The following is a 27,332-nucleotide window of genomic DNA, read 5'->3' on the forward strand; positions in this document are numbered from 1 at the left end:
TAACCTCTACTTTCCCAATAAAAAAACCTAAGCCTTCTTCCGTTATGACTCTTCATCTTTTCACTTATCTAGCCACCGACTTCATCTCTATTGCTCTAGTTTCGGCAACTCTCTCTCTCTCCAGAGTCAATCTCATCTTCTCCTTCATCAAATTGTGATGTCTTTCTCTATGGCTTCGTTTATCAAGTTAATTTTTGTACAATTTTAAAGAATGTAGAGATGGAATTTAGGTATCTTTGTACTTTTTTTTTTAGGGAAATTGGGTTCTTTCAGCAATTCTTCCATCTATTTACTTCTTGTTTCTTAAATGAATCTCTATAAAATTATCATAATTAAATAAAAAAGTTTTAGAAACATAAAGGGAGTGGCCAAAACACGTTTGAGCCTTGAATTAGGTTGGGAAAAAAAAATCAAATTTTGGCCCAAAATAAAGTGGTAATTACCATTACCATATCATTCCAACCAAACTATTTGACATGCTGAAATTCGGTATACCGAAATTGTGGCACGGTAATGAAAATAGATTTTGTCATACCAAAAGTTTGGTATGGTAATTGAGTCAGAATCTTGAACAAAGCCTACAAGATTTCATCATTCTTTCTTTAGCCCTTCTGTTCACTCCCGACTCTCTCTCCTTGCTACTCATGACTCACTTCGTCTTTCCTGACTCTCTCTCTCTGCGATTCACAATGGCTTTTCCGATGAATTTCCGGTCAATTCTAGAGAAACTGGGGCGATGTGGCTCCAAATCATCACCAATCGAAGGTAATTTGTATAAGATTAATCCTCAAATTTTGAATTTTTGTTTTCTCTCCCAACACTATCTGTTCGGGCAGGAATTTCACTAGGAAAGGTCCCTGGCTCGAGCACACAGCTCCCCGAGAAGTTGGCACTTTGGTTGGCTGTCGGGCTCTCGCTCGCTTATCAGGCTGCAAGAAAATGACATAGTTAGTTCTAAAAGGTGCCTATGTCGAGCCTTAGGTGTAGGCCGTGAGGCTCGCAATCAAAACTAACGAGAATGAGTGTATTTAAGGCGATTACTTGCGCCCCAAGTTATTCTGACTTCTCATTATCAACAGATTGTCGTGGATAGGTTAAGTCCACATTAAGTTCTTTTCTATGCCTTGAGATCAAAGACTCTTATTTATCTTGTATGCTTTAAATGGTGGAGGTCCAGATCTGATCAAAACATGCGTTTCATTTACTTTTACGATAGTAAAAGTACTAAGTGAACCGAATCTGAGAGTTAATGGAACTTTGGATCATCAAGAGACCAAAAGTGACTTGCATATCTATTGAGGGATATATTATAACATCAGATCTGTTAATAGAAAGGCAAAAACAAAGAGAGTCGGGCAAGATTTCACCTTGTCGGGCAAGGTTAAAACATCTTGCGGTCTCTTTTCTTGGCAGTTACAAAAGGATTGAGTACTAAAGGGGATGACTGGAAAAGAGTTTACATATGAGAGATCAATACTACAGCATTTAGGAAAAAGGTAACAGAGCTTTTACATAGACAAAAGATGTCTTTCTAAGGAAGTCTAAGGCTAAAAGGGTGCAGAGTCTAGACAAAGCACGACTTTTTGGGTATTTGCTTGGCTGAGAGACAAGTTGTATGTTTGTTTGTTTTATTGGTTGAGTGTCCTTGTCTCTGGGCCCTCTTCCTCATTTTATAGACGAATTGGCCCAACTGTTTTGTTTCTGCTTTTGCCCGAAAGTAACTGAAGGGTAATGAGTCATCAGCCTTTTCACATGTTTCCCTTCCAAAAAGCACTTTTGGGCTGAGAGTTGGTGAATTTCCATAGGTTGTCACTTCTTGTAAGCAACTAGCCTTTGCATTAATGGGGGAGTGCCAACTGGTCTTTGAGATGGATGGTTTGGGTTTGATTCTGGACTTCAGGCAAAACCTTCTTTATTGAACTCTCTTGGGATTTCCTTCCTGAAAGCCCAAAGTTTAAATATTAACCTAAATAGTGCCCCCTTCAATGATTGTTAAGCCTGCAGATCGAGGCGTAAATAATGATTGAACAATCGTCACATGCACACGCCTTCTCTTAGGACTGGTGTTAATTAAAACAGTCGTTACACTTTAGACTCTTATGCTAACCTACGAATCCAATCTCCAAGTTAACTGTTCACTATAATTCCCCCCTTGACCACTTGCTTAAGCATCCCAATACCTTCGAGCTTTCAATATTTTCTGAACTTCTCAGAATTTTCATAAAATCCTTCCTGGCTTTGATATCTCCTAGAATTTTGAACTCAGCCTTCTTATGAGATTAGTGAGGAGATTTCCACCATGTGCCACTTGCTTTATAGCATTCATCGCCTTCTGGCTGGTCTGCGTACTGAGCTTTTCTTCGATGAGGGCGAAGTGCTTTCCTTGGGACCTGCATAGATATCTTAGGCTTCAATAGCCGCAAAAAGCAACATGCTTAAGGCAAATCTTAACCTCTACATTCTTGGTCACTTCATCATCATAGGAGTATGCTTTGGGATCAATATCAAAGTTTCGAGAAAACTATCATCAGCCCGAGCCTTCTTCTCCTCAAGTGTCAAAGTATCCATCAGTTTCTCATTGATTCGAATGACGGGTTCAACCATGAGATTGGTAATGGGTCTCAGCCTCATTCTCTGGTCTTAATTTTTCCATTCCACAGAGAGACTTTAGTGTACCTAAATAACTCCATGGTTCCTCCAAGCATGGATGCAGAGGGATTTTATTGCTTTAGGAGAGTTGAGTAGAATCTTCATTATTATGCCGTCATATCATCCTAGGATAGTTGCTTCAGATGAGTTGAGTAAAATCTTCATGTAACTTCATCATTTAATGAAATGAAAATGTTCTCTTTACTTTATTTTAGCTTGCACTTTCATTTTTTTTCAACTCAGCTGTGATGAAAATGCTAATTATCTTTAGATCTCTCAAACCAATTAAACCTCTTAGACGTAACAATCCTTAATATCCCATAAAGTTGGATGGTATTTCTTCATAAATTTAGCATTAACTGGATGTTTCTGTGAATTTCCTTCTAAATCGGCCAAATAATATCCTTCCCTATCCAATGCTTGATGAATAATGAAAGGGCCTTCCCAAGTCGGACTCCATTTCCCAAAGCCCTTCACTTGGGCTCCTAAGGGCAAGATTGCCTTCCATACTAAGCGTCCCTCCTCGAAAATCTTCATTTTTACCTTTTTGTTGTAAGTTCGGGCAACGACTCTCTTTCCTTCTTAAATTGTATTTAGAGCTTCGATTCGGGCTACATCAAGGTTTTCCACTTCCTGACACATAGCCTGAATATACCCTTCACTGTGTAGCTCGAACTGGTTTTGAATTCTGACCAAACTTACATTAATTTTCATGGGAATTATGGCATCTTGCCCGAAGGTTAGAGCATAAGGAGTAGTTCCAGTTCCTGCCTTCTTGGAAGTTCTATAGCTCCACAACGTGTCTCCTAACTTTTCATGCCATTTCTCTAGATCCCCGGCCACCATTCTTTTAATAATGTTTACCAAGATCTTGTTGCTGGCCTCCGCCTAACCATTTGACTGGGGGTAGTAAGGACTGGATTGAATCATCTTTATATTGAACCTACTAGCAAGTTCTTCTACTTCATTTGAAATGAAAGATAGCCTGCGGTCTCTGACAATTGTCTCAAGCACTCCAAATCTGTGTAAGATCTTGGTTTCGATGAACTTTTTAACAGTAGCTGAAGTTATGGTTTTCATTGCTGAAGCTTCTACCCATTTGGTGAAGTAATCTGTTGCCACAATTATGAATGTGTGCCCTTTGCGAGAGGCTGGGTGAATTTGCCCAATGAAGTCCATTGCCCACCCTTTGAAAGGCTAAGGCTTGACCACGGGGCTTAAGGGCATAGAGGGCACATGCTAGAGAGGTCCATGCCTTTGGCATTCTTCACACCCTCGAGCATAAGCTTTGCAATCTTTCTCAATCTCAGGCCAGAAATAACCGTATCTCCTAAGCAACCACGTCATCTTGGTTCCAGCTTGATGAGCTCAATAGATTCCCTCATGTATTTCAGCCATGACTTTTATCGATTCTTCATGGCCTAAGCATTTCAACAACAATCCATCCGGGGTCTGTCTTAGCAGATTTTTTTCCCACCACATATATTCAGTTGCTTGTAGCCTATTTTTCTTACTTGTGGGAAAAGAAGGATCTTCCAGATACTGAATAATGAGGGATCTCCAATCTTCTATCTCGGGCTCTTCGGTCATTACATCCAAGCTGAATCCTCTATTAAAGATAAAAGAAAGATTTCTTATTTACATCTCTACTTCTACCTCAAATCTTCTTTCTCGAATCTGGGCTCTTGAAGCCAATTGGGCCATCTCATTGGTCATTACATTTGATTCCCTGGGGATGTGGCCGACTGATATTTCAGTGCCCTAATAACTTAACAATTGAGTGGCCACCAAGTAATAACCGGTCATGGTGATGTGTCTGCATTTATATTCTCCACTTAGTTGATTAATCACTAATTCTGAGTCGCCAAACACCTCTACTTCGGTTGCCCCCAATTCCATTAGAATCTCCAAGCCAATTATCAGTGCCTCATATTCTGCCCGATTGTTGGTAGTCTCTTGATAATCTAAGAGGAATGAATAACAATGATGAAAGCCTTTGGGATCGATGATGACAATCCCAGCTCTCGCAGCATTATGAGTGCAAGATCCATCAAAATATAGTTTCCAATAAGTGATCCAAAGGCTAGTTATTCTCTTTATCTCTTGCTGGATCCATTATTCCTTGCCTGATGAGGCCCTTCCTGGCAGGACCCATATACTGGCTACCTCTAGAGTTCCTGGGATGTTGACAATCTTATTTTGAGACTCTTAATGCTCAGCCAAGAAGTCTGCAATTGATTGCCCCTTCATTGCTTTTTTAGGCACATACTGGAAGTTGTACTCTGAAAGTGCTAGGATCCACTTTCCAATCCTCCCAATTAGCATTGGTTTTGACAACATATACTTGATTGCATTAGTCTTGGCAATGATGTGGATGTGGCAAGGCAACATGTAATGCCTTAGCTTGCAAGCAGTAAAGTACAAAGCTAAATATAATTTTTCCATCGAAGTATATCTTGTCTCTACCTCAGTCAAGATTCTACTGAGGTAATATATGGCTAGTTCCTTCCCACCTTCATTGTTTTGGGCCAACAAGCTTCCAATTGACCTCTCTGCGGCAGAGGTATAAAGTTTTAATGGCTTTTCTCTCTAAGGTGGCATAAGCATTGGCGGAGAAGCTAAGTAAGCTTTTATGTTGTCGAAAGCCTCTTGGTGTGGTGGGCCCCATTCAAATTCTTTTTTGTCTTTTAGTTTTAGTAAAGGAGTTAGCGGCTGAATCTTGCCAGCTAAATTAGCAATGAATCTTCTTCTGCTTATATGGCAGCACATTGACCGCAGCCCCTCTATTAATCAAGACCTTTTTTAAGGGTACTCCTTCCAGGTGCGCAGTTACATATATGGGCTTGAGATGGTTGGCCAGGGTTGAACTCGAGCGAACAAAGACCATTTTGTCCGAGTATACCCTCTCAGGCTTTTTTATTGATTGCTCGGTCAATCCTGCATGGCTAGGTTTTCCTTGTCCCGCCTCCTCAACACTAACATGCACCATCATTGGTTCCGTCGCCAAGCAATCACCTTCCATTATAGGAGGTTGATCATGCTCAGCGCGAAACATGGCTGATAAAACATATGTCATATTTACGTGGAAGTTGCTGGGTCCAGGTGAATCTTTCTCCTTGCCCCCGATATAGTTCATAAACTCATATAACCAAACATGTGCCTCATCGGGCAGCATTAGCTCAGGCAACCTTTATTCTTAGGTTATGCCAAAGTTCGACAGTTGTTTTAGAACTTCACAGATAGTATTTATCAACAATGGTGCGGGCAACCCTCTCTCGAGTGAAATAGTTCCAAAGCAGATCGGTTCTAGGTTCCATCTTGGGGCAAGCATCATCATCATGTCCTCTTGAGCTTTCCTCAAGATTTTGTATTTCCCGGGATGGGGATTTGGCTGCACATGGTCTCATTCCCCTTCATTTTTGCTGTTTGCCTTCTTTACCTCAGTTTTACTCCTCCAATGAGGTTGATTTCTTCCTTCATCAGGTACCTTATCCATCTTTACATTCTTAGAGGTCTCTGAGGTGGTGGGGACTTTCAATGAGTTCATGTGGGCTTTATGTTGCTTTTGGACCCTTCTGATCATAGAGGCTCCCATTTCTTTAACGGGTCTTCCATCCCTTCTGACTACATACCCTATCCGCCCGAGTCGGGCAAGATTCTTCTTAGTGATCGGTTTTACTGTTATTTCCTTCCTTCTAACATCTCTACCGTCATAACTTGGTTAGGGTAACCCAACATCTATCCACCTTGGTACTTTGGCCTTCTTGTCCTCCATTTCCTCTGAAGCTTCATAGTTTATGAATACTCCTGACAATTTTTTAGGCTGAGAGTCTCCTCCCAATCTTTGGAAGACGTTCTAAGAGGTTTCCTTCTTAGCTGCCCGCATGATACTTCTGTGGGATTCCTGCTCTTCTCTATCCCTTCTCTTAATCAACTCCTGATCAAGAATGGCTCCTGTCGCTGGTACTTCTAGCTCGCACTCATACTGACATTTACTACACAAAACCACCCCTTTGATTATTACTGGTTTAGGCTTTTCGGGCAACTTGATAGTTCCTTCAGTTGGCCTATCAACTTGTCGCCTTTCAACTTTTACCTTCAAAGTAGCTTTCCTTTTCCCTTTCTCTTTCCATGTTAGGTTGATCATGTTTACTGGGGCTTGTAGAAAATAGTTAGCATCTATCGTCACATTAGCCTTTAGTTCTTTCAATAACCGCTTTCTTTCTGACTTGCACTGCACTCTGTTATCCAATAAAAATAGCACAGGGTTGGGCAACTCTGGCTCCTTGATTGTCTTCAACATTGGATGAATATTTCCGAATTCTTCCTTGTTTTTCTCTTCACTCTTTTTTTTCTCAAGTAAAGGAAACAAAGGAATAACTTGCTCCTTCACCGGGCTGGCTTCCCTCATGGTTTCTTTAGCACGATCATTTTCTAGGGTAAGGTACTTCAGATTCAGCCTCCTTTGCAGATGTCCTGTTAAGGAACAAAGTTTGCTTACTTCCTCTCTTGTATGTGGAGAGTTTCTCTCCATGCTCCTTATCACAACCATCATAGTAGCCTGCAAATTTTCATTTGTGACATTTTCTCCTAATTTCTCAGAAGGGGTCAGGCTTTCCATCAAGACGGATCCTTGCAAGTCTTCAGGGAGATTTGCCATGCTAGATCCTGGTGGTTTTTGTTTTGATTCCCACTTGAAGGTTTGTTCCTTCCTTTATCTTCTTGGCATACAAGATTTACAATCCCATCGGGCGTGCTAAAACTATGTTTGGGCAGGAATTTCACTGGGAAGGGTCCCTGGTTTGAGCACACCGCTCCCCGATGAGTTGGCACTTTGGTTGGCTAGCAGGCTCTTGCTCCCTTGTTGGGCTGAAAGAAGATGATAGAGTTAGTTCTGAAAGGTGCCTTTGTCGGGCCTTAGGTGTAGGTCGTGAGGCTCGCAATCAAAACTAAGTGTTGAGGTGTGCCACTGCTATCTCTATATAGATTATGTAGAATGAGTGTATTTAAGCCGATTACTTGCGTCCCAAGTTATTCTGACTTCTCATTATCAAAGGATTGTCGTGGATGGGTTAAGTCCACATTAAGTTCTTTTCTATGCTTTGAGATCATGGACTTTTTTTTTTATCTTGTATGCTTTAAAGGGTGGAGGTCCAGATCTGATCAAAACATGCGTTTCATTTACTTTTATGATAGTAAAAGTACTAAATGAACCAGATCTGAGAGTTAATGGAACTTTGGATCATCAAGAGACCGAAAATGACTTGCATATATACTGAGGGATACATTATAACACTAGATCTATTAATGAAAAGGCAAAAACAAAGAGAGTCGGACAAGATTTCACCTTGTCGGGCAAGGTTAAAACATCTTGCGGTCTCTTCTCTTGGCAGTTACAAAAGTATTGAGTACTAAAGGGGATGACTGGAAAAGAGTTTACATATGAGAGATCGATACTACAACATTTAGGAAAAAGGTAGTAGAGCTTTTACATAGACAAAAGATCTCTTTCTAAGGAAGTTTAAGGCTGAAAGGGTGCAAAGTCTGGACAAAGCACAACTTTCTAGGTATTTGCTTGGCTGAGAGACAAGTTGTATGTTTGTTTGTTTGATTGGTTGAGCGTCATTGTCTCTGGGCCCTCTTCCCCCTTTTATAGACGAATTGGACAAGTTGTGTTGTTTCTGCTTAGGCTTGGCAATTCCTGACACGACCCAATAACCTGACACGACACGACACGAAATTAACAAGTGTTTGGGTCGACACGATAACGAATCGGGTCGTTATCAGGTAACCCGATAAGCACCTGTTAAGATAACGGTGCATGTGGGTAACACGATACACGATAAGCAGAATATTATTTTTATAATTTTATAACCCTAAAAAAATACTATAATAATTATATATATATTAATTTAACAATTTTATACCCCTAAAAACTAATATATATATATATATATATATATATATTAAATTAACTATAATAATTATATATACTATAATAATTATACCGCCAAAATATTAACTATAATAATTATATATATATCCATTGATTCCATAATTCCATTCCATTTCTACCGCACCCTTTGAAGAAAAAGGAAGGGAAAATGAAAATAATAAGAAAAGCTGAAAAAGAAACAAAAAAAGAGAGGGAAAGATGGGTAGGCTGCTGCCCTTTGAAGAAAAAGAAGGGATAGAAAAGTTAAAATTATAAGAAAAGCTGAAAATGAAACAAAAAAGAGAGGGAAAAATGAAAATTAATAAAAGTTGTGAGAAATTTTATTTTTTTTAAGTTATTAACTTTTTATCACACATATGACATATCCCACTATTTTTATAATGACACGTGATGTACTACTCCGTGTATCGGTCAATTATACGTACAAAATAAATAGATTTAAATATACTTAATAAATAAATAAATATATATATATATACACACACACACACACATCATTGAACTTGATGGGATACGAATTATACAAAACTAATTTCAACGATCCAACCGTTAAACTTGTTTGTATATGCTTCGAGATCGTATCAGCAAAAAATAAAGTAACCAAACAAAACTTTTCGATGGTTATAAAACGAAAAATCACGATTTAACAGTTATTTTAACTCCGATTTTGATTATTTTTTATAGCTACACTCCTTAATCCTATATGAATACAATGAATGAATTCGATCTTCAATTTAAAATATTTACACTAGTGGATACCACAAAATCTTATGTTATACTTAATGAAAATATGAATAAACTCTTAAGTATTAGTGAATCTATTGTTTTGATGGGATACTCATTCTTCAAAACTATTTTCAATGATCCAACCGTCAAACATGTTTGTATATACTTCGAGATCACATACGCCAAAAATTGCAAAAAACAAACATTCAGAGATAAAGTAACGGGACAAAACTTTTTGACGGTTATAAACGAAAAATCACGATTTAACGATTATTTTAACTTTGATTTTGATTATTTTTTACAGCTACACTCCTTGACCCTATATGAATACAATTAATGAATTCGATCTTCAATTTAAAATATTTACACGACTGGATATCACAAAATCTTATGTTATACTTAATGAAAGTATAAACTCTTAAGTTTAGTGAATATATTGTTTTGATGGGATACTCATTCTACGAAACTAGTTTCAATGATCCAACCGTCAAACATGTTTGTATATATTTCGAGATCGCATACGCCAAAAATTGCAAAAAAAAAAAAACATTCAGAGATAAAGTAACTGGACAAAACTTTTCGACGATTATAAACAAAAAATCACGATTTAATGGTTATTTTAACTCCGATTTTGATGATTTTTTACAGCTACACTCCTTGACCCTATATGAATACAATGAATGAATTCGATCTTCAATTTAAAATATTTACACTAGTGGATACCACAAAATCTTATGTTATACTTAATGAAAGTATGAATAAACTCTTAAGTACTAATGAATCTATTGTTTGGATGAGATACTCATTCTACGAAACTAGTTTCAATGATCCAACTGTCAAACATGTTTGTATATGCTTCGAGATCGCATACGCCAAAAATTGCAAAAAACAAACGTTCTGAGATAAGTTAACGGGACAAAACTTTCGACGGTTATAAACAAAAAATCACGATTTAACGGTTATTTTAACTCCAATTTTGATGATTTTTTACAGCTACACTCCTTGACCCTATATGAATACAATGAATGAATTTGATCTTCAATTTAAAATATTTACACTACTGGATACCACAAAATCTTATGTTATACTTAATGAAAGTATGAATAAACTCTTAAGTATTAGCAAATCTATTGTTTTGATGAGATACTCATTCTACGAAACTAGTTTCAATGATCCAACCGTCAAACATGTTTGTATATACTTCGAGATCGCATACGCCAAAAATTACAAAAAACAAACATTCTGAGATAAGTTAACGGGACAAAACTTTTCAACGGTTATAAACGAAAAATCACGATTTAACAATTATTTTAACTCCAATTTTGATAATTTTTTACAGCTACACTCCTTGACCCTATATGAATACAATGAATGAATTCGATCTTCAATTTAAAATATTTACACTACTAAATACTACAAAATCTTATGTTATACTTAATGAAAGTATGAATAAACTCTTAAATATTAGTGAATCTATTGTTTTGATGAGATACTCATTTTACGAAACTATTTTCAATGATCCAACCGTCAAACATGTTTGTATGAACTTCGAGATCGCATATGCCAAAAATTGCAAAAAAAAAACATTCAGAGATAAATTAACGGAACAAAACTTTTCGACGGTTATAAACGAAAAATCACGATTTAAAAGTTATTTTAACTCCGATTTTGATGATTTTTTACAGATACACTCCTTGACCCTATATGAATACAATAAATGAATTCGATCTTCAATTTAAAATATTTATACAACTGGATACCACAAAATCTTATGTTATACTTAATGAAAGTATGAATAAACCCTTAAGTATTAGCGAATCTATTGTTTTGATGAGATACTCATTCTACGAAACTAGTTTCAATGATCCAACCGTCAAACATGTTTGTATATACTTCGAGATCGCATACGCCAAAAATTGCAAAAAAAACAAACATTCTGAGATAAGTTAACGGGACAAAACTTTTCGACGGCTATAAACGAAAAATCACGATTTAACGATTATTTTAACTCCAATTTTGATGATTTTTTACAGCTACACTCCTTGACCCTATATGAATACAATGAATGAATTCGATCTTCAATTTAAAATATTTACACTACTGAATACTACAAAATCTTATGTTATACTAAATGAAAGTATGAATAAACTCTTAAGTATTAGTGAATCTATTGTTTTGATGAGATACTCATTCTACGAAACTATTTTCAATGATCCAACCTTCAAACATGTTTGTATTAACTTCGAGATCGCATACGCCAAAAAGTGCAAAAATAAACATTCAGAGATAAATTAACGGGACAAAACTTTTCGACGGTTATAAACGAAAAATCACGATTTAACAGTTATTTTAACTCCGATTTTGATGATTTTTTTACAGATACACTCCTTGACCCTATATGAATACAATGAATGAATTCGATCTTCAATTTAAAATATTTATACTACTGGATACCACAAAATCTTATGTTATACTTAATGAAAGTATGAATAAACTCTTAAGTATTAGTGAATCTATTGTTTTGATAGGATACTCATTCTACGAAACTAGTTTCAATGATCCAACCGTCAAACATGTTTGTATATACTTTGATATCGCATACGCCAAAAATTGCAAAAAACAATTATTCAGATATCAAGGAACGAGACAAAACTTTTCGACGCTTAGAAAAAGAAAAATCACGATTTAACGGTCATTTTAACTTCAATTTTGATGATTTTTGACAGCTACACTCCTTGACCCTATATGAATACAATGATTGAATTCGATCTTCAATTTAAAATATTTACACTTGTGGATACAAAAAAATCTTATGTTATACTTAATGAAAGTATGAATAAACTTTTAAGTGTTAGTGAATCTATTGTTTTGATGAGATACACGCATTCTACGAAACTAGTTTCAACGATCCAACTGTCAAACATGTTTGTATATACTTCGAGATCGCATACGCCAAAAATTGCAAAAAACAAACATTCAAAGATCAAGAACGGGACAAAACTTTTCGACGGTTATAAAACGAAAAATCACGATTGAACGGTTATTTTAACTCTGATTTTGATGATTTTTTACAGCTACACTCCTTGACCCTATATGAATATAAAGAATGAATTCGATCTGCAATTTAAAATATTTACACTAGTGGATATTACAAAATCTTATGTTATACTTAACAAAAATGTGAATAAACTATAATAATTATATATATTAATTTAACAATTTTATACCCCTAAAAACTATAATAATTATAAAATATAATTATATATATATTAAACTAAATTTTAAAAAATTGATGACCATTGGATCGGCTGAGATCAAGCCAAAGTTCCAATACAATTTCATGATGATCAATGTAAATCGAGGATTTTGTAAATTGAGGTTTAAACTTTTGAGAAAGACTTCATAACCTTGAAAACAAAAACTTTTTCATTTTGCATATCCTTGCACATTTAATATTTGTAATAGATTAGTAGTGTATGTATTATTTTTTTATTAGGTATTCGAGTGTGGATGTAGTACTTAAACGACAAATGTGTTTTAATGTTTTGAAGTAATATTTATGTGGCAATGTGTGGTTTGTGCAAATTTAAGAAAAACAAAATATTTTTCTTAACGGGTCATATCAGGTCGGGTCACTTTAAAGTGACTCGACCTGTTAAGGACCTGTTAAGATAACGGGTGTGACACGACACGACCCGTTAAGATAACAGGTGTTACACGAAAACGACACGAACATGACAGACACGACCCGTTTGCCAGGCCTATTTCTGCTCTTGCCCGAAAGTAATTGAAGGGTAGTGAGTTATCAGCCTTTTTACGTGTTTGCCATCCAAAAAGCACTTTTGGGCTCAGAGTTGGTGAATTTACATCGGTTGTCACTTCTTGTAAGCAACTAGCATTTGCATTAATGGGGGAGTGCCAACTGGTCTTTGAAATGGATGATCTGGGTTTGATTCTGGACTTCGAGCAAAACCTTCCTTATTGAAATAATTAGACAATATCACATATTAATGCAAATGTCAACATATTAACATTTTTCTGAACAACACAAGAACTTTGATAGCAAATGTCAACATCGATCAAACTCGGGAGGAATATCAAGATTTAAGAAATAATCACCTGAGGAAATTTCACACCTTCAGTTATTGGCATCAGTGACAAGCTTTGATAAAATTAGGAGGAACTGATTTCGTTACCTTTGGTATAGCGTCATCCTTGAATCGAGTTGACGTTCTAATACCAACAGATGCACGGCAATTGTGAAAAGAAAAAAATGAAATTAAGAGAAATGAAAATTGAAATATATGATCCACTATCTCCTAGTGAGGGAAGAGACACGAAAATCCCAAAAGAGCGAGAGATTTTTCAATGACATGTTAATATACAAATGAGGGAACACTAAAAATAAAAGTTCCCTCCACTTATAATGGCATGTTGCTTTAGGTTTCTCCAAAATAGCTCTGTTTCTAGTACCACCCTACAGTCGCAAAGAACTAGAAAACAAAAACTGAAAATTTTCACAAGATAAAAACACTAATGACATATAGAAACACTTTTAATCTTTCATTCATCGTAGAAGTCCAAATTTGCCCATCTTCCATATAGAAGTGAGATTTTTTATTTTTTATTGTTTATAAATTTTTTTAAATTTTTCATTTTTTTAAATTTTTCATTTTTTTAACAAGAAGAATTGGAATTTATAAACACTTATAACTTATATTAAAAAACTGAAAAGGCAACGAAATTAAAATCACAAAAAACTGAAAATTACATAACTAGTCCGATAAGCTTCGACCCAAAAAAAAAAAAAAAAAGAAGTCTGATAAGCCTAAAAAACACACAGGCTTTTATTTAGTGCTACTGATTGATTTTAGTCATTCATTTTATCCCAACCTTCATTAAATGCACTTGCCAACGGATCTGAATCATCCTCTCTGCACTCACTTGAATACACATAGATTAACAGTCGAGCACATATTCATTGATTAATTTTTCCTTTTCCAGATTGATCCCTATTTCCTTCACCCTGAGTTGAATATCATCAGTAGTCCCTTGTCCTACAAAGTATGCACCAACATTTATCTCGTCTCCGCCTTTCACATTGAGCTTACAGTTTGAAAAATGTCCCAGCCAAAGATAACTTTCATGGGAAGTTATTACAGTGGCACGCATCGGAGAGATGACAAATTCAGTGTTCTCGGTACAATTTGCAACACGAATGCAAAGAGAGCCACCAGATTGGGAGTCGTCTGAAGAATAAATGATGCACAGAGTCAATGCTTTTACATCACATCCAAAACATTGCGGCACAACTGTTTCACCCTGAGGGTCGATAGGCGTAAACCATGATGGAATTTCATTTCCCGGGAGAAAAAGGCTACCATTTCCGCTCGCACTCCATCCCTATACCATGGATAAAGATTGGTATAAATAAGGATTACAAGAGAGAGAGAGAGAGAGAGAGAGAGACCTGTAGGATTGCTTCCTTAAAAGAATCAGTGAGGTTGGTGCACCCTTCCATGTGAATCCTCGTCATGGAGTTTAATGCCTTATCCAAGCCTAGAATTTCAGAGAGTTTCGGGGAGTGATTCAGATGCAATTCTCTCATCCTTGACATTTCCGAAAAGTTGGGCATTGTCTCCAAAGCAATGCACCCATCCGCTTCCAGGATTTCCAAATTTGTTGGTAAAACTGGAATTGCCTGAAGATTTTTGCAATCTTCGAGTATCAATCTCTCAAGATTTGGGATTTTTGAAAAGTCCGGTGATCGTGTTAGGTAATGGGAATGACTTAAATTAAGAAACTTCAACTTCTCAAGCCACTGTTAGATAAAAGGATAAAGATCAAATTCAAATAGAAGACAGAAAGCATGATGATGGTATTTACAAAACCTAGAGGAATGAATTAATAATTTGGTTGAAGTCATAATGTACCAGATCGGAATCCTCCCAAACTCGTATGAGTTTGCTATAGCTCAGGTCAATAGCAACCATGTTTGGGTGGTCAAAATCTTTTGGTATGACCTCCAGAGGGAATCCATGCCAACACAACCATCTTAACTCTTTGGACAGATTGTTGTAACTGCCAGTGAGCTTGACATAATTGAGTTTGAGTAATCTCAGACTCTGCATGTTTCTAAATGCTTCTGTACTGAAGCTAGCCTTGTCAGACTCTTGCAAATCTAAAGTGAGTCCTTGAACTGCTTCAGTTCCCTATTGAAAGAAAAGAACAGAAAAGAAAAAAAAAAAGGAGCTCAGAAAAGGGTTATCTGCATGTGAAAAGATGATGTATACACAACCTATTTGAATCAAAACCATGCATTGGATGTACGAATTACAAGATAGGTAGACAACCTAGCAGTTGTTACTGTACCTGTGGATTAAACCCACAGTTGTGCTTAGACTTCAGATGTGATTTACAATTGTTCAGATTAGTTAGGTATCTTAGTAAGCATCTGCTTCAGGTGTTATATTTTACCTGCTGTATCTAAGAAGAGCAGAACATATTTGATATAAGATTCTGTTATTTAATTTGAAAATAATTCAAGACAATCGGTTCCTTTGATGTCTCCTAAGCTTTCTTTGCTCTGTTTCTCTTTTCATTCAACCTGTAGTATATATGGGTGTCTTTCCAATCAACTCGTTGTGTATACGGTTGAAACATCCAGTTTGTACAATTCAATAGATGTGTGTGCTATGCGTATACTCTTTATTAACTACATGCGTTTAACATAGAATTTGATTGCGAAAGTACTTACAGATTTGTTCCTCAATACGTGTATCACATCATCGTGATGCCATAACCTACTGCGTTTTCCAGGGTCATGGGATTCTAAACGCACAATTTCTCTTCCCATGTCGCGAAGCAAATCATGCATCATCAGCGTGAAATCATCATTAGCAGTTACAAGGCCACGTTCTTGGAGGACACGGATTCCGACTTGTGGATATAAGTCACAGCCATCCAATATTGTCATGACATAGTCCTTGTTCATTCCAGTAAAGAAACAAGATATATCAAGGAATATAGCCTTCGCGAGATCATCTAGCTCGTCAAAGCTTATTTTAAGTCTTTCAAGAATCTCCCAATGAGGATGACTTTTCAATTTCTCCAATGCACTTTTCCATTCACTTATGCTTTTCCCAGACAGATGAGAACCTAAAACTGCAAGTGCTAGCGGCAAACCTCCACAGTAGTCAGCAGCTTTTCTTGCGAGTTCAAAATACCCTTCATCAGGATGGTTCTTTCCAAAGGCATGCCAACTAAGTAGCTGAACACCTTCTTCTATATTCATTGCTGGCAGTTTATATATCATATCCACTCCAAGAATCTTTAGCAAATGTTCATCTCTTGTGGTTATAATAATTCTACTCCCAGCGCCAAACGAGTCACGCTTTATAGCTAATGCTTCTAACTGTTTCACAAGGTCTATACCATCAAGTATGACAAGTACCCTTCGGTTGCCAAGTCTTTTTTCTATCTCCTTGATCCCTTGATCGACACTGCTTACCTTTCTGTGGGCTGGTTTTAGGATATCAAAAAGAAGTTGCTCCTGCAACTTAACCAATTTCCTTTCTGTCATATTTTGGAGGAAGCTTTTACCTTCAAACATATCCTCATATTTGTTGAAAAAGATTTTGGCAAGGGTTGTTTTACCCAGTCCACCCATCCCCCAAATTCCAATTATCTTGACATCATTTGATCCTCCAACATCTAAATAATTACTGATTTCTTGCACCCGAGAATCTATTCCAACTAGATTGGCAGCTACCTCTAAGCATGGGCTGCGATCCAAGACTCCGATGATCTCTGTGACAATTTTCCTGATAAACTTTCCATCATACCTGGTTTTCAAAAGTCCAAATGAAGCAAAAGTGAGATTTATTATATAAACTGCAACATTAAGATGTGGATGTGTTAGTTCAACTACAACCTTTCAGAATCTGACGATTCAAAATATCCAAATACCATCAAATTTTGATATCTAACCATACATGATAGAGATAAAGATATATAGAGGGAGAGTTTGTAAATTCTTGCACTACAGCTTAGAAGCTCTGCATTGCAATGTGTAAAATCAAGTTTTACTCAGGGGCCATTTCGAATTGCTAATGTAGGAAGCAATTCTGTTCATGAACAGAAGCGCTTTGTATCGTCACATGTTAACATTTGCACTAAAAATCCAAATTCCTGGAAAAGCATCTGACATGCACTTCCCCAGAAACCGAGTCTACGACTCAAAAACACTTCCATTTTTTTTCTGCAAATGCGCTTTTGACTGTCTCGTTTTATCCCTTCGACGCAATCCCAAATAAGCATCATTCTATTGTTTCTTGATATGGTTTTTACACATACATCTTTTTTAAATATGTAAAAAAAAATGGATTGGGAATTTGAAAACATAAAAACAAAGAAAAGGAAATAAGAAAGTAATTTATTTACCCATGGGGGTCTCTAACCAAATCACCAGCCAAATTTGCAGCTTCAGTAAGGGTGTTTCTCCATAGCTGCAACCTTTCTTTGTCATCATGTAACCGCTGTTCGTGAATCAGAAATGCTTCTGCAAAAATACCGGTCTGATTCCTGACATCTGAAGGATCGACATCAAAGAATACTGGAAAAACAATTTGACCCAGTGTTCTTCTGCACTCCATGATCTTCACAAGCTCATCAAGACACCAACTTGATTCCGCATACCTCCTTGAGAAGACGATAACAGCGATTTTAGACTCTTCGATTGCTCGAGTCAGTGGGGGGTCCAGACTTTTCCCTCTTCTTAATTGGTCGTCGATAAAGACTTTGACTCCGGCGTCTTTCAACGCGAAGTAGAGGTGGTCCGTGAAGTTCTTGCGTGTGTCTTCACCTCGAAAGCTCAAGAACACGTCGTACTTCCAATTTTTTGAGGAGGAAGACGAGGATGAAGAGAAGGTATCCATCAATTGTTCCTGCACTCCTTCGTTTTTTGGCAGAGGGTTTGAGTTCGCACAGATGAATATTGAGATCACAAAGGAAAAGGATCCCCTCCGGATGGGGATCCTACGCCTCATACATCTCGGCCGTTGAATCGTGTACTGTGTAAATATTTTTCGTCAGGTTCTATTTGTATTTAATTTAAAATAATAAAATAAAATAATTTATGACCGTACGATACACTATAAACAGTTGAGATATAGGAACCCCACGGATCCGTATGGGATCCTTTTCCATCTACAGACACCACACAGTGAAGTCAAAGTCCGCTAAAGTCCAATAGAACTCCATTTTTTAGTTTAAGGGCCTCAATTTTTATGATTATGTTTTCACTTTGGTCCTTCAAATTATTTTTATTCCAAATCGGTCCTTTTTCTTTTGTTAGACCCAAATTGGTCCTTAAAACTTTTAAACGTGCACCTAATAGGATAGAAAGATTTTTTTTTTTTGTTTTTTTTTTTTTAATTTTTTGTAGTTTAATCGATATTTTTACATTAAGAGGAGGGAGAGTTTAGCTAAATCACACAATGGGACATCCTAATTTGATATCGAATTCGCCATCCACAATATTCGAATCTAAGACCTTTCGCTTCCAAATAAAAAGGAAGACCACGAGACTATAGTAGTTTTGATCAAATCGAAAAACCTAGTTTTCACTTTCAAATAATCAATTTACAAAGTGACTATTTATACCAAATTTTGTAAACCATATAACGTAGTTATTGATGATTGAATTATTATTTAAGTGTTGATTAACGTACTTATTTCTTATTAGTGGCATATCACATAGTTTGTAAAATTGATCTGAAAAATTAGTCTACTTAACATTAGTCTTCTTAAAATGCAAATTGATGCCATTAAATAATATGATATACTTTTGCTAAATGTGTATCAAGTTAAGTTGTGGTCTCACTGCTACTTTGGTATGGCAAAACAAATTCACATATTTCGTATCTATACGATTTTATTTAATTATATTTTTATTAATTTTAGAATTTCAATTCTTTAGTTACAAAGTTTAGTTTTTCATAATTAATCATTAAAATTTCGTAGACCTTTTGGGGTCACATTTAGTGTTTTCAAATAGAGTTCGATTCCCCGAGCGTGTAGGCGAAAACCGTTTGCGAAACAGAGTTAAAACGAAGAAATTAGAGGCTCTTAAGTTGGTTAAAGAATCAAGGCTCGCCACCACCTGAAAACTAATCACCATCGTCCCCTCTTCCATTTCCACCCAAACCCCACTTGGTTTAACCCCAGTTTAGCGAAGAACGAAACCCGTTGGTTCCGAGGGTGCCACAGCGGAAATCCACCGATCTTGAAAGCTACGCTGACTATCACCACCATCAAACCACTCATCTTGAGCTTAGGAACAAACCCCAAACAAGTTTGGGGGTGGAAGAGCACCCAAGAAGAAGAATCGAGGTTCATTCATTTTAGGGTTTCCGGCGGTTCATGGAAATTTCAGCCCACTTCCCGGAAAAATTGGGCTTCGTCACAGGTATAAAACTTATTTCACTTATCATGATCTTTTTTTATGCACAAAATCAGTGAGAACTTTGGTACAACAGAAAGTGTCAAGTTTGTGACTTTCGCTAAATTGCTCTGATCACTAGTGTGGATAAGTATGTAAATGGATAGAGACAGGGAAGCAAACACAAAATGTACGTGGTTCACCCAGATTGGCTACGTCCACAGAGTAGAAGAGTTCTCATTAATTGTGAAGGGTTAACACAAGTACATAGGTTCAAGCTCTCCTTTAGTGAGTACTAGTGAATGATTTAGTACAAATGACATTAGGAAATATTGTAGGAGAATGATCTCCTTTTACAGAATAGAGTTTCTAGCTTTCTTCTGACATTGACACGTGTCGTGTTGTGATTGGCTTCTGATGTTGACATGTGTCGCACTAGGATTGGCTTCTGATGTCGACATATGTCGCGCTGTGATTGGCCTCCTGGTTAGAGGGAAACTCTTCTGGGTCCTTGATGGTATAACGTTGACCGATGCTCGGTAGTTTCAGGATTGGTCATGTATGGTACAAAGAGTGCTCCCCTAAGTTCCCGAGTGAGGGAAGCTCCTCGGTTGGGGACTTGCAAGATCCAAGCCGCTGAGTAATCATGAAACTTCTAAGTACCGAAGTGTGATATTGTTTTCACTTGCCTTATTTGTCTCGTATGTAGATGTGGCATTTTCTCTGGAAGTACTTTTCCTCCATCCAGGGGTGGTATCTTTAACCGGTGGGGATGCACAAGGTAATGTATCAATTTTACTTGAAGCTTACTTGTATTTTCAAGCTTGGTCAAACGCGATACAAACCATGTAGTAGGAGTTCCTCAAGTCGCCGAGCTAGGAGATTTGCCGAAAGAGGCAACAGACAAGGTAAGTAATCAGTCCCAGATCAGAAATTTGATTTCGAGTTCCGGCTGATTGTTCTCATTCTCCCTATCTTGCAGGTAGCAAGAAGGATAAAAAGAAGAAAAATGAGAAGAGATGATATAAGATACTTTTGCTTATAAAGAAGTAACTTTCCACATGTTTATTCTTGAACTGGGCTGGAGGGTTTTCTAGTTTCCTCCAGAGTATAAGGTCGACTCAAGAATTTGAGGGTCAAAAAAAGTCTATCAAATTTAGAGTACGCTCGACCCTGATGATATATGATACTTTTGTTATTGACAAAGTAGTGGATGTGACATGGCGAGGCTTTGCTGTTTGGCGACTGTGTCGGCGAAAGGTTGTTGAAGCTTCTCAAGCTATATTGATAGGGCAACGATGTCGAGCTTGGATTTGACTTAGACTCATTCGTCTGGATTATGCGGTTCTGCAGGGAGTGCGTCATGCTGTAGTGATATGTTCCAGCTCATCGTTGAACCTTCTGCTTCAATCTTTTGCATCACAAAAGTGGTGCGCAACCTTTGCATTTAAATGGTCCTTCAGAGCACTACTTCTCATCGACTCATCCATGCGTGGCAGCTTCAGTGTAAAGTGTCAATATCGTATCAACTGCTCTGAGGTATTTACCGAAGGACTTCGTGACCTTGACAACAGTTGAGGATGAGTACTCGAGAGCAATGTTAGGCAAGCAACCATGCAAAGATTCCAGGCAATCAGTTCCAGAGCAGAAGTTTAACTTCGGGTTCCGACTGATTGCGTTCTGTCTCTTTGCCTTGGAAGTAAGAGCAAGGGCAAAGAACAAGACAGGGAAAAAACATGATATGAGATACCCTTGCTTTTAACCCTGATGAAATGAGATACTCTTGCTCTGGTGTGGCTTGTTTTGCAGAGGTATTATCGGGGGGAAAAGAAGCTATGTATTTCGAGAGATTCTGTTGGGAGTGCCCTCTCGGATGTGGACAAAAGTTGAACATTTTTTTTATTTGCAGGTCTGCCTGGCTGTGGAGGATGAGGTCGACATATATAGGAATTGTCCCAACAGTGAGTAGTAACGCTGCTTCTTTACCCTTCTTGGTTATAGCAATGTAGTGGAAGCTGCAAGATTCACGTGTTTTAACTTTGTCAGAGCACTTTGAAAAAGTGGTCTGTGGTATCTGGAAAGCTGATCTTGTGTGTAAACATTGTGGACAAATTTTATCCAAGGAAATCTGGCTCTCGAAGTTCGGAGAGTGGTGTCTCTTCGGTTTTCGAACAAGCAATCGTGTTGGGATCTGGCTCTCCAGATTTAGAGAACGGTGCCTATTTGATTTTTGAGAAAGCAATCCTGGTGGGAGTCTGGCTCTCGAGATTCGAATAGCGGTGCCTTTTCGATTTTTAAGAAAGCAATCCTGGTAGGAGTTTGGCTCTCGAGATTCGGATATCGGTGCTTCTTCTATTTTTCAGAAAGCAATCATGTTGTCGAGATTCGAGATTCGGATATCGGTGCTCCTCAAGACAACATATGACGCCCATCCTTCTTATCCCCTACTGGTCATCTTACCATTGGGGACTCTATGATGAAGAATGATATGACTGCTGAGGTGATGGCCATGAACCTTCTTACTCTCAAAGATAACAGACTACTTTCCAAACGGTCTGATGAGTTAGCTGTTAAGGATTCTCTGGCTCTCAGTGTTCAGTGTGCATGTTCTGTGTCTAATATGGCTCAACGTCTATTTGCTCGAACCCTTCAAGTTGAATCATTGGTGGCTGAAGTGGTAAGTCTCAAACAGGAGATAAGATGGCTCAAACACGAGAATAAGCAGTTGCACAGGCTCGCACATAACTATGCTACAAGCATGAAGATGAAGCTTGACCAGCTGCAGGAATCTAATGGTCAGATTTTAATTGATCATCAGAGGTTTGTGGGTTTGTTCCAAAAGCATTTATTGCCTTCATCTTCTGGGGCTGTATTGCGTAATGAAGCTCCAAATGATCAACCTTCGGTGCCTCCTTCTTCTGGGGTTCTGCCCAGTACTGAGGCTATGAATGATCACCCTCTGGTGCCTCCTCTTTCTGGGGTTTTGTCGACTGCTGAGACTTTTCCTGAGCAAACTTTGTGAAGGTTCCCTCTTGTTTATTTATTTTGATTCATGTATATGTACATATTTGTAACTTATAAGAGATATCAATAAATAAGTTTTGCTTCACTTCAACGTATTGTGTTAAATACACCAAGGCCTTCCTTCACTAAGTTCTTTGAATTGTTTTTTGTTGGAGCTTGTATGTTGAAGTTTTGTGAGTGAAGCATGTAGGTTGAGGTAATGCTCCCTTAATTTTCCGAGTGAGGAAAACTTCTCAGTTGGAGACTTGAAAAATCCAAGTTACTAAGTGGTCGTGAGACTTCCGAGTATCAAGGTACAGTAGCATATGGTAGGAGTCACCCAAGTCTTCGGTCGAGGGAGTTGATGAAAGAGGTGTCTTGCTAGTAGCCAATTTTCCAGAGTATCAAAACTTCACTATTTTCCTTTCTAAGTGGTAGCATAAAACTCCTCATTCATATATATATTCGGTATGAAAGTTGTTAGGCTCAAAGAAGGGGAGGCCTAGGCCCCATTTTTCGATTTTTTTTTTTTTTTTTGAATTTTTGAATTTTCAAATTTCTGAATTTTCAAATTTTTTTTTAATAGGTGAAATTTTGATGTTAAAGCTTTGTAGGTGAAACTTTTGTGTTGAAGCTTTGAGGTTGAAACATTGTTGGGTACCATGAATTGATTTTGCTTCACACTATCTTGATCAAGGGTGTGTGAAGCTTTTGTAGGTGAAGCTTTATAGGTGAAACTTTTGTAAGTGAAGCTTTTGTGTTGAAGATTTGAGGTTGAAGCATTGTTGGGTACCATGAATTGATTTTGCTTCACACTATTTTGATCAAAAGTGTGTGAAGCTTTTGTGTTGAAGCTTTGTAGATGAAACTTTGTAGGTGAAGCTTTTGTAAGTGAAGCTTTTGTGTTGAAGATTTGAGGTTGAAGCATTGTTGGGTACCATGAATTGATTTTGCTTCACACTATTTTGATCAAAAGTGTGTGAAGCTTTTGTGTTGAAGCTTTGTAGATGAAACTTTGTAGGTGAAGTTTTTGTAGGTGAAGCTTTTGTGTTAAAGCTTTTGTAGGTGAAGCTTTTGGGTTGAAGCTTTGTAGGTGAAGCTTTTGTGTTAAAGCTTTGTAGGTGAAGCTTTTATAGGTGAAGCCTTGAAGTTGAAGCTTTTGTAGGTGAATCTTTGTAGGGTGAAGCTTTGTAAGGTGAAGCTTTGTGGATGAAGCTTTGGGGGTGAAGCTTTGCAGGTGAAGCTTTGCAGGTGAAGCTTTGTAGGGTGAAGCTTTGCAGGTGAAGCTTTGTAGGGTGAAGCTTTGTGGATGAAACTTTGCAGGTGAAGCTTTGGGGGTGAAGCTTTGTATGATGAAGCTTTGTAGGGTGAAGCTTTGTAGGTGAAGCTTTGTAGGGTGAAGCTTTGGGGGTGAAGCTTTGTATGGTGAAGCTTTCTAGGGTGAAGTTTTGTATGGTGAAGCTTTGTAGGTGAAGCTTTGTAGGTGAAGCTTTTGTTGGCACCATAAATTGATTTTGCTTCACACTATCTTGATCAAGAGTGTGTGAAGCTTTTGAGATTTGTGGTTGTCCTCTATTGGTGAAGCTTTTGATTTCCACCACTCCATTGATGAAGCTTTTGTGTTCACCTCCTCCCCCCCCCCCTTTTTTTTAAGGGGGAGAAGGGGTGCTGTAAGTTTGAAATTTGAAAACTCCCTAGCTTGTGTGAAAGTTTGAAGACTTTCCATGTGAGGTTTGAATTTTGAATTTCTTTGGCCATGTTGAACCCTATAAAATGATAAGTTTCCACTCTTTTCATTGTCTTCATTTGCTCATTTTGTAGTGATTTTTGGAGACAGAGTGCTCTTATAGTTGAGAGGGATTTCGGCATTGCTTTGCACCATTTTCAGGTTGGTAGTCTTCTTCACTGGATTGCATGCTTTCATTCTTGTTGAATTGTTTGAGTGTTCATGTATTTGGTTAAGAACATAATGAATTGATTGAGCTTTTCTCCATGCCCTAGGAACTTCATGATGTTTCGATATTTCATGTGGTGATAGAGTTTGTTTTTGTTTGTTATAGATGTCAGAGTCTATAAGTCCTAGTAATGAGGGCTTTCCTAGCTCTAACTCTAGGTTTGAGCTTGTAATGTTGGAGTCTTCAGGGCTTTTGTTAGAGTCTTGTACAAAAAATTCGAGATTGGGTGATCTTCGCAATTGTCAAACCTTAGCCAATATCGGTTCTTCCTCCTTCATGTCAGTGGGTGAAGGGGTTGTTTGTGACGCCATACCCATATTTCGCTCTGAGTTCACAGTAGACCATTTAGTGCGAAAAGCAGCTTGAGGCTCTAAGGAAGTCATATAGTATCCCTTGTAGTGTAGGAATGCGCTTGGTGCATCATGAAGAATTGTCCTCTGAACCGCCCAAGGGTCATGTTATGTTCTATACCCAGAGATTATTGACTTTAGGGGTGAAGCTGCCCTTGCACCCGTGGTTGCAACGGATGCTATCTTTCATTAGATATGCGTTTGGGCAACTCTACCCTGGTTTTTGGGATACCTTGATCAGGTTTTATATTATTTGGATGGAATGTGGGTTAGATAAGCCTTCCTTTAATCAGTGGCGCTACTGCTATAAGATGTGCCCGATGAAATCATGTATTGGATATGCCAAGTGTGCATGTCGGAGTGAGAGAGAGCGTATTGTCTTTGGTAAGAAAAAGGCATACTGCACTTGGAAAAACCGTTGGTGCTTTCTTTATAATGATTGGGAGTATGTTAAAGGTGTCAAGCCTGAGCGACGTGTTCCTACTCATTTCTAGACTGTAGGTTGTAATGTATCCATTGTTTACATTATTTACTATTTGTTGTGACTTTCTCTTGCTTCTAGCATTTTTTCTTCGTGCAGTGATGCGAAGGACGATCAAGCTGTCTAAACGAAAGCTAGCTGACGTAGAGAAGGTGTTGAGGGTGCCCAAAGAGGATAGACACTTAAGCAAGCTACGACCCTTATTTCGAAAGTACGGTTTCCAGCCCCTAGTGTTAGAGTGCCAAAGACAAGCAAGTAAGTTGTATCTTTCATTTTGCCCTCTCTTTCTTTTACAAAGTTGCATTCTTTACTTTGATTTTTCTTGTTCAGTGGAGAAAGTGGGCAAGAAAGGGGATATTAAAGCCAAGAAAGGGAAAGCACCCATGTTAGTTCCTGTAGACGACATTTTGTTTCACAAGGGAGCTCGTAAACATCGGGTGAGGCCAGCCCCTAAACCTAAGTCGCAAGAGGAGGTCCTCAAGATTGCTGCCTCAAAGAAAGCTGAAGCTGAGGCCATCGGGTGTGCTGCTGCCATAGTTGGAGGGGAGGAGAGATGACTGTTGCCTCCTCTTCCTACCATCGATCTCATCTTTCCTCCAACCATGGAGTCTACTGACAAAGAATGTGACCCTAGCTCCAACCGTAAGAAGAAGTACAAGAAAGAAGTTGACAACATCTATTGGAAGGACTTGAAGGTTGCCATGCAGCCAAGTAGTTTTAGGTATGTCAATAATTGCCTGGCAGGACGTCGATCCACTGTTGATGAGCTTGGCGAGCCGCTAAATGAGAACGAATCAGATCGTGATCGGATGATGAGGCTATCTTCTTATATAAGTGTTACTCTGTCATTTCGTTACTTTCTCCCCTCTTTTTTCTGGTAGTGACGATCATCTTGTCATGTAGGTCATGATCGAGTACGATGACAGATTACGAGAGGTTGAGCGGTACAAGGCAAAGTTTAAAAAGAATAAGTAGCTTGTGAATGACGCCAGAAAAACGAGCAAAGCTTTGGCTGATGTCATCCGCCTTAAGCATCAACACTTTGAGAGTTTGAATAGGCGGAATGGTGAGAGCGTGAGTCTCAAGAAACAATTGGAAGTAACTAAGAAACAGTTGGAGACAACCATCATTGAGGTTTCCAAGGTTAAATGGGAGTTGCAGAGTGCCTTGGTTGAGGTTTCTGGGCTGAAGATGAGTATGCCAACTGAGAGGGACGCTGCCGTGCAGGAGTTCTTAGGTTCCCAGGCTTTTCACGATGCCTTTAGACCTTACTGCATCCGGGCAGCTAATTATTAGAAGAGGAAATGGATGACCGTCCTTAAGCGTTACGACAATGGAAGCATTATCCGAAAGTACCGTGATGAGATAGATGAGTACCGATAAAAAGGTGAAACCTTCATCCTCACAGTTGATCCTAGTAGTGATGATGACTCTGATAATGAGGCTAGTATCGGTGAGCAGTCTCAGGAGAGTGAGGATGGTCTTGAAGATGCAGATGAATGTGGTGATGGCGATGTGGTTGAAACGCAGAGTGATATTGTTAGGGGTTCAACCTCATATGAGGATGACTCGTAGTGCCCTTTTTTTTCTGCATGTACTCTAGATGTACGAGTTTGTTGTTTGTGTGGCATGTGCCATGTTGTAAGCCTAAGAGCTTTTTATTTATGGATGCTTACGACTTTGTGCCGTATAGTTTGATGTTAATTACCAAGTATTTGCACTATCATTGATGAATGTCTGGCAATGTTTGAGCAAATCCTTTGTTTGGATA

General features: G+C 38.0%; 1 protein-coding gene across 2 annotated transcripts in view; it reads right to left on the reverse strand.

Moving 5' to 3' along the window:
- LOC126588980 (disease resistance protein RPV1-like) overlaps nt 1–27,332 on the reverse strand; it is a 107,672-nt gene that overhangs the window by 19,277 nt on the left and 61,063 nt on the right. Inside the window, exons 1-5 of one of the 2 annotated variants that reach the window (XM_050254154.1) lie at nt 17,774–18,365; nt 16,089–17,175; nt 15,265–15,543; nt 14,802–15,152; nt 14,028–14,734 (exon numbers count right to left, since the gene is read on the reverse strand). In XM_050254154.1, the coding sequence (XP_050110111.1) occupies nt 14,291–14,734; nt 14,802–15,152; nt 15,265–15,543; nt 16,089–17,175; nt 17,774–18,267 (2,655 nt within the window). In that variant the 5' untranslated portion in view covers nt 18,268–18,365 and the 3' untranslated portion in view covers nt 14,028–14,290. Of the gene's footprint in view, nt 1–14,027; nt 14,735–14,801; nt 15,153–15,264; nt 15,544–16,088; nt 17,176–17,773 lie in introns of those variants that run through there. The other variant, XM_050254149.1, reaches the window with a different exon arrangement.

The sequence above is a fragment of the Malus sylvestris genome, chromosome 2 (genome assembly GCF_916048215.2).
Source record: "Malus sylvestris chromosome 2, drMalSylv7.2, whole genome shotgun sequence".
Taxonomy (NCBI): Eukaryota; Viridiplantae; Streptophyta; class Magnoliopsida; order Rosales; family Rosaceae; genus Malus; species Malus sylvestris.